This window comes from Athene cunicularia (genome assembly GCF_003259725.1).
Source record: "Athene cunicularia isolate RWA chromosome 28 unlocalized genomic scaffold, athCun1 chr28_part2, whole genome shotgun sequence".
NCBI classification, from domain to species: Eukaryota; Metazoa; Chordata; class Aves; order Strigiformes; family Strigidae; genus Athene; species Athene cunicularia.
Window position 1 is genome coordinate 2,145,379 of NW_020799140.1, and position 7,905 is coordinate 2,153,283.

At 58.4% G+C, this 7,905-nt stretch overlaps 1 protein-coding gene across 1 annotated transcript; it reads right to left on the bottom strand.

Moving 5' to 3' along the window:
- Positions 1 to 651: 651 nt before the first annotated feature.
- On the bottom strand, positions 652 to 7,899 carry MED16 (mediator complex subunit 16). Its single transcript, XM_026865125.1, has 13 exons — positions 7,658 to 7,899; positions 7,145 to 7,252; positions 6,781 to 6,950; positions 5,693 to 6,124; positions 4,726 to 4,831; positions 3,921 to 4,076; positions 3,405 to 3,616; positions 2,991 to 3,197; positions 2,519 to 2,729; positions 2,178 to 2,311; positions 1,629 to 1,821; positions 1,174 to 1,390; positions 652 to 756 (listed from the first exon to the last, which is right to left on the bottom strand). The coding sequence occupies exons 1-13, from the start codon at positions 7,791 to 7,793 to the stop codon at positions 669 to 671; spliced, it is 2,370 nt and encodes a 789-aa protein (XP_026720926.1). The 5' UTR covers positions 7,794 to 7,899; the 3' UTR covers positions 652 to 668.
- Between the last annotated feature and the right edge of the window lie 6 nt (positions 7,900 to 7,905).

Sequence of the window (7,905 nt, forward strand, 5' to 3'; positions counted from 1 at the left end):
CACCTGGCAAGAAGGGAGAGGGGTCAGGCGGGGCCAGGGGACCCAGAGCCCCAGAGAAAAGCCACCAGCGCTGGGGGGTCTGTACGGATCACGCAGCGAACAGGGAATCTGGGGAGGAAACTGGCTTCTCCCATCTGCAGGTGACGTCTGTGAGCACTAAAAAGCAGGTGAAACCACCGAGCAGTTACCGGAGGAGACCCTGGCCCAGAGGCCCAGAGCAGCCCCGGCTGACACAGACCCCAGCAGCCAGTCCCCCTGGGAAAGGATCTGCTAAAGAGACTTTCTACCAAAACCAGTAACTAAAGCTAATTCAATCACATGATTAGATGGGTGTTTGCTCCCTGCACCATTATTCTGAAGTCCAGGCTCTTCTGGAGTTACTTTGCACTAGACAAAGTAATAATGTTTTAACCTAAGAGCCATGCTGACTCGAGACAGCGACGCTGCTCTTCAACGAGCATTTTAAGGACCCGGGATGTCCAGGTTAGAAAAGTCCTGAACACAACCAGGGCGGCGCCGCACACCCATGGCCTGTCAGAGGAGCAGAGTCTCCTCCTGCAGACACAGCGGATGGAAGGTGGTACCAGGACGGCTGCGGGACGGTGAACAGAGACCGAGGGAGGTTCCGAGGCCAAGGGACAGCGTCTGCTCCTCGGCACCGCGGCAGCTCACCTGGTGCAGGACTTGCACTCCTCCGTTGGGTATGCGCCTAAGTGAAGGCGTCTCAGGTGATCAATTTTGGGCTGTCCAGGCGCCCTGGGTAGGCAGAAAAATGGGAACTTTTCTAGGATATCGCTTTCTAAAAGCTGTTTTCAGGAGAGTGAGCTTCAGTGGCCAGCATGACCCAGGCTTGGGCTACCCAGTGCACCCAAGGCCACGCTGACACAACTCCCATCACAAAGAAACACATTTTCCCCCTCCCTTTGCCATTTCTTTTCAACACTTTGAACTCCCAGCCCCTCGTGAGTTAAAAAATGAATTCAGGCAGAGAGGACAAACTGCTCTTGGGACACAGCAGCAAGTGGATGAGCCAAATGACTCAGGTGACCCAAACCCAGCAACTCCTCAGAGCTGCAGAGCCCAAAGCCTCCCGCCAGCCTCCCCTCACCTTGCCTCTCCCCTCACCTTGCCTCTCCCCTCCCCTCTCCACCTTACCCTTTGAGGGCTCTGTACCTGACAAAGGCATCAAACTGGGAGGAGAGGGTGTGACCGATGAGCCCAGGAGCCTTCCCAAACTGCAGCCGGACCAGCTGCTTGTTCTGCAGTTTGCTGATGATGCCGTCGTTGATGGGCAGCCAGTCGATATTGGGGATGAGCAGCTGGCTGGGCAGGAGGCAGCACTCGTCTATCAGGGTGTCATCGGGCTCCGTTATGTGATTTTCCTCACGACCTGCACAGAAAACGAAGCAAAAAGAGAAGCAGCGTGATCCTCCTATTTTTCATTCAGAGACCAGAACTCCATTTCCTCCTCCATCCGCCAACACAGCGCAGGAACAATAAACCTGGCAGCTGCACTCGCCCTCTGCAAACACCACAGACCCGCTCAGAAGTCACTCCCCACAATTACTCCTTTCACACGCGATCCACACGGAGGAAGGGTTCTTCTGTTCAGGGGAACCGGCACTCACAGCACAGCCAGAGCTTCGTCAGGAGCCTGAAGAGGAGGGACATGCTGTCCTGGGTGTCGGAGGTCGCGGTGTAGACAGGGAGGCAGCTCGGCTTCAGCAGCCCCCAGATGCGGATCACCACCATCAGCTCACGGAACATGCCCAGGGCCGCCCCGTCGCGCAGGAAGCTGTGTCCCGGTCGCACCGGGGAGCCCTGAGAGGGAGAGCCCGCTGCTGCCGAGCACCCACTGCCCCCGGGGCACCCGCTGCTGCTGAGCACCCACTGCCCTGTGCTGCCGCCCCGCCCTCACACCCCGTGCTCCCAGCGCTGCCCAGCCCGCGGCGCCGTGCTGAGGCTCCTCGCAGGGCTGAGCAAGCCGTGTGACCACCAATGCCCAGACGGGCACAGAGAGGAGCATTTTGTGTTTCTGTTGTTTCCGACACTCCTCTCCCACGTCCTGCGTGTTCAGCGGGAGCACCGGGCTCGCAGGTGACCCGGCTGAAGCCACCCGAGCACTGCATGCAGGCGGTTTTTGCTCCCCAGGCTGTGGGCAGGACCCACCCTCTCACCTGGTTCGGGAGGCTGGCCAGCAGGTAGAGCACAAAATCTCCCACCCACTGGATGAGCTGCTGCAGGGACTGCAACGTGGTCATCTCCAGGACAAACTCTTCTGTCTTCAGGTTAATCATCACCTTGTCAATGTCTGAAACGGAAGCAAGACATCTCCAGGCTCAGCAAGGTGCATCCAACCTTCAGCCCCTCTCCCTGCGGTGCGAGGAGGGGTCACCCTCCTCCTCCTCCAGCCCAGGGAGGTGCTATGAGAAGCGACATTCTGGATCGACCCTAAAAGGGGAAGGGTCTGAGCTGAAGCACTGGGAGTGCAGCACCCCATGCTACGAGTGATCCCCACCTATATCCGTGATCTTGGAGCAGATCTCGGTGAGCCGGTCCCCGGGGCTCTTGTCTGGGGTGTTCAGGAAGTGGGGGCGCAGCAGGGATTTGAGGGTGCAGCTGATGGCGATCAGGAAGAGCTTCGCATGGTAGTCGCAGACGCGAGCTATGGTGCTGGAGGAGAGCTTGCAGAGAGACGCCTTCATGGCCACGATGCGCGTGGAGAGGACCTGAGCGACAGCCACCGGGGAGCGCGCGGAAGAAAGGCAGAATCAGAATAAGCTCATTAAAGCAGCTGCTTTATTCTCTCCTCTCCGATTCTGCCACGAGAACGGCGCTGCCGCCCCCAGAGCCGCCGCCACAACCAGGCAGCATCACCCCCCCGAGGCTTCCACCGACCCATCATGGTGGCGCTGAGCACGGCTGCCACGGGGCCCGAGCGGAACCGCCCGTCCCCGGGGACCACCCCATCCCGGGCAGGCGGAGCCGACCTGCTGCAGCGCCGCGTTCTGGCGCATGTACTCCTCGTGCAGCTTCTCCACCAGGTTCTGGACCATGCTGGGCTGGACGTGGAGCAGGATGTCCCACCAGTCATAGCCGGTCACCATGCAGTACTCCAGCAGGAACAGCAAGTGGCGCAGGGACATGTTCATGTCCAGCACGTGGCCCATGGAGGGGGAGATGCGAAGCATGCTCAGCTGGGGGGAGGGTAGAAAGGGGAATCCGTGGATTGAAAATGCTCCACAAAGGGGTGACGCAACCCAGGGCCGACCACGGCTCGTCCCCGACCCAAGGATTCCTGTTTAACACGATCACACAGTCGGAACGGACCCGCTGCCTCCCAGAGCAAGGGAGAGGCTGGCTGAGCCGGCAGCACACGCGCTCCCCGTGGCGAAGGCCGGTACCTTCCCGTGATTATCAACGCCGGCCAAGGCCAGAGACGTCCAGGAGAGCTGCATGGCTTTGAAGTGGACCAGGGGCCCAGCAGTTCTCTGCCTTTTGATCGTCTGCTCGTCCACCGGGCGCTGGGAGGAGGAGCCGTAGAAGACGGCCATCATTTGCAAGGACAGGCGGTGAACAATGTGGACGCTGCCGTCGTGGAAAGCCAGAGCCAGACCTGGGGAGAGACGAGAACTGAGGCCGTGCGGGAGCCTCCTCCGGGTACAACCAGAGAAGCTGCTGCCGCTAGAAGCCCACGGGGCAGCAGTGGGGGCTGCGGGCTCACAGGCACGTTCGTATCGAGGCGTTTCAGACACGTGCCTCTTCCCAGGGAGGTTTGGGAGGTACCACGTCTGTGAAAGTTTCCCTAGCAGTGTTTCACATGGTTTGCTCTGAATTCTTACTTCAGCGACAGTTCAGAAGATGACAGAGGCAGCGTTTCAGGCAGAAGCTTTAGGAGAAAGACAATAAAAACTCCTTACCCAATCCGGGGAAGAATTTGGTGTCATTCGCCACCTTCAGATCAGTGTTGGTCAGGGAGATTGGCAGCTTCGGCAGAGCCACGGCCGAGACCCGATCCAGGTCGTTGGTGGCAGACAGAATCCGCCATTTCAGTATCATGGGTGGCTTGTCTCCAACTTCGAAACATAAGTAAATAGGTGAGACCTCTCTCCCCAAAGAGATCAGGAAATATCCCCCCCAGTTTCTGCACACACTCCCCAGCTAAGTGGGATTACAGATCAAGCACGACTTGTTCGCTCTGCCAGACCAGTAGATTTCCCTTTTATTTCCCTATTTTTTCTCTGAACTGTACAAACAACAACTTGTTTTGCTAAATCTCTTTTGATGGAAGGCTCTGCTGGTGGTGATTAAAAAAAAATCCTTACACACAGTAATCTGTCATATTTCACTGGAACAAACTGCATAATTTGATTTTGTTATATCTGAAATCAGGTGGAAAAACCACTCAGACAGGACAGCTCGACTAAACTGACTTTGCTGCACGATCTTTTTCCTTTGGAAGGCTCGCTTGGCTCTCAGCAGGAAGCACAACACAGAAAATGTCTTTTATCGAGTGAGAGTAACAATCAAGCCACTTCCTGGAAACCAGCAATTTGTTGCCCAAGATGCAAACAGACAGAACAGAGCATGTGACTGAGAACACCTGAAAAATAAATACAGGATTCTGGATCATCCCATGGATGTGATAATGGATTCGAGAACCTGTCTTGCATTTTCACTGAGACCACGGTCCTGTTTTCCAGAGTATCCAGCACAGAAACTCACCCACAGGAGAGATTTGCTGGAAGATGTTATTGACTGGCAAACCCTCCTTCCGCAGGGACCAGCACTCCACGATGCTGCTGTTTTGGTTGGAGGCACAAAGCAACACCTGCGAAACAGAAACCCCCCTGCAACTACTGGCCCAAACCTCCTGGCAGGGAAGGACTCTGTCCCTCGCGTTTCCCGCCCCCCCGCCCCTCCTCCCAGGCAGTTTATCCCCCACGCGGGAAGAGCAGAGGAGCCCATCGGCAGCCGGTGACGGCGAAGCCCCCAGCTCAGCGGGAGGAGAGAGGCAGAGCCCTGCCTGGCACCCTCAGCCTGGGCCTCTCCACACCACAAGCCACCTCTCCTCTCCCCAGCCCGCGCCCCCTCACGCCTCCCGGCTCAACACAAAGCGTCGGGGGGGACCCGAAGGGCCTCTGAAGGCAGAGCAGGCCCCGAGCTCCCCACCACCTCCGTCCTAACCACGAGAGAGAGGAGAGGTTGGGCTCGCTGAATCCCTTTGCTCTCCAGACCCATACGGTCAATCCCCAGTAAACAGATATTGCTAAATCGGGTCACGCAGCTCGAGAGCTCGAAGCGGTCCGAGAGCGGCTGCTTTGAAGCTGAGACCCAAAGATGAAAGATTTCACAGCCCAGAGGCTCCCGGGCAGCCTGGCAGAGCTCCCCTGACACCAGGGCCAGACCCAGAGCATGAACCAAGTGAAGCATCACCAGGCTAAGGAAGGACGGGGCTTGTCGGGCTGTTTTCCCAGGCACTGGAGGGCCCGGCCGTTCCTCCCCCTGCAGCGCAGCCGCCCGACAGCGAAGCTGAAGCAGCAGCACGTCCAGGAACAGCAGCCAGAGCCCAAGGGCACCGCGGGCCACGGCCGTTCACCTCCAGAACCACGCGGGGAAGCCAAAGGTGGAGCACACAGATACTTCCTTGCTATTCACTCAACTCCCAGTCGCTTTAAGAGCAGATGCTCACCTGCTCCGACATGTCCCGAGCAAGGAATTTGAGGTGAGTGATTGCCGGGTATTTGTCCTTGCGGGCAGGGTCGGTGGTGCAGCGCATAAAGAGGGAAGGCAGGATTTCAGTGTCTATTTTGCATTTCTCGTTCACCACGCTGACGCACACTTTGTAGAACTGGACAGGGGAGGTGCTGCTGCCATCTGAGGTGGCCACCACGATGTTCCCTCCCCCAGTGAAGGCGACGTCGGCCAAGGCCACGCGGCAGCGGAGGCGGCACAGGCTCTCCGTGGATGTCAGCACCTGCCCGTTGGGCTTGAGGAGAGAGACCGTCACCAGCCCGCTGATGGTCACAGCGATCCAGCCCTCCATGGGCTTCCCACCGAACAGCGTCAGCGACGGCGAGAACTTCACCCGGGAAAACTTCTCACCGAAGTTGGACGCCCCGGACTGCGAGGGAAGATCAACACCACAAAGACGCTTGCACCGACAGCCACAACGTGCTCACAGGGTCCCCACTTGCGGGGGCTGAACCTGGAAGACCGAACCCCCCCCCCCCTTTCTGGGGCCAATCCAGCCCCGACACCAACCCGCTGCACGACCCTTTACACCCCACCCTCGGGTTCTGCAGTGCTGCAGAGGGAAAGGCTCTGTGGGACACCCTAAGAGTTAATGTTTAGAAAAACCCGAGTAGGTAACTTCTGCTTGGCATACTTGCTCTTTTTGACAGAATTTGACACGTTTCTAAACAAGGAGCTTATCTCCATACACACACGACTACTCTTCCCAAATCCCCGAATCAAACCTCGGCACCCTGAAAGCGTTTCTTCTGAATTACTACTGGCAGGCAAAGAAACGCTTTTATCTTCGTTTTACAGCCAAGAGAATTGAAGCACAGACTAAGGAAGACACATTTAAAGTGCCGAGAGAAACAAGGGCCATCCAACCCCCGCTGACATTCAGCAGGAACGAGGAGTCTGACTTTTTGACTGGAAAAATTCCCCTGCTCAACTTGCCCCCAGCCATGGAGGAAATCCAGAGCAGAGGAACATGACGGGGGTTTCCCAAGCCACCCTCCTGCCCGGACACCCTCCGCCGGGACAAACCTTTTCCACGTGCAGCGCCAGCTTCACGCCGTTGTGCAGCCAGGACAGGGCCACCACCGGGTCCCCCTCCACCATACTGCCCACCGTGTTCTCCCAGCTGTTGGCCAAGTGGTCGGTCATGCTCCAGCACTTGATGTGCCCGTCTGCGTCTGCCGAGAGCAGCCGGGACCCTGCGACAACGGCGCCTCATGAGAACCAGGGGGTGCAGCCAAAAAATCACCGAGGAGCCAATCCCCCCGTCCTGCATGGCGGGCATGGCCACAGCCAACTCACAGACACGCTCCCGCCCCACGACAAACCGTGCGCCAGGAAATGCCTGGCAGCGGCAGCGGGCCGCGAGGCAGCTGCAGGGGCTGAAGCTCACCCGACTGATCCCACTCCAGGCAGGTGATGACCTCAGCGTGGCCAGAGTTAACGGAGTAGACGTCCCACGGGTGCTCGGTGTCGATGATATGGACCATATGGGTGAGGTCTGCACGAAGAATAAGGGAATCACCGTCCCTCGTCCCCAGCTGGCATTTCCAGCCCCCCAGAGCCCCAGCTCGTGCAGGGGAAGACATAAAATATTTTTCCATCAAGCAAGTTTGGGAAGGGGAACAAGTGCGCGTGGCGACTCCAGCAAGGTGCCAGACGCCAGCGCAGAGCTTGGCTTGGTTTGGCAGAGCGAGAACCGCTGCCCAGCCAACAAAAGTCATTAAATCTAAGGAATGGAAGGAAAAGAGCACGAGGTTCCTGTGCTGATCAGCGCAGGTGGGAGATTTTCGGGTCCCAGCAGAGCACGGGCCACCTGCCCCGGCAGCTCCTGACGGCAGGACCGGCCCGAAGGCGCGGTGAGTCCCCAGCAGCCGGGGCCCGACCTCCCGCGAGCCCCCCGTACCTTTTTCCTCCTCATTTTTGAGGTCCGTGGTGAAAGCGATGAGGTTCCGGCAGGACCAGGCGCACACCAAGGGGATGGACGGGCAGTGGTTGCTTTTCGGCTTTTTCTCCCACTCGCAGACATACGCCAAGTCCATGGCGCCGCCGGCCCCGGGACCCGCAGAGAGGGAACGGGCGCTCGCTCCTCCCTGGGAGCAGGAAACAGCCGGTGGCGGAACCCGGCGGCCGCAGGCGGAGGCCCCGTTACAC

What these genes read in the sequence shown, in the direction of transcription:
- MED16 (XM_026865125.1), bottom strand. Translation starts at nt 7,793, where the DNA reads ATGGACTTGGCGTATGTCTGCGAGTGGGAGAAAAAGCCGAAAAGCAAC. An exon ending in CCTGGAGTGGGATCAGTCGG is followed by an intron (nt 6,951 to 7,144) that starts GTGAGCTTCAGC and finishes CCGTTGTCGCAG; the next exon opens with GGTCCCGGCTGCTCTCGGCA. An exon ending in GCGTTGATAATCACGGGAAG is followed by an intron (nt 3,198 to 3,404) that starts GTACCGGCCTTC and finishes CCCTCCCCCCAG; the next exon opens with CTGAGCATGCTTCGCATCTC.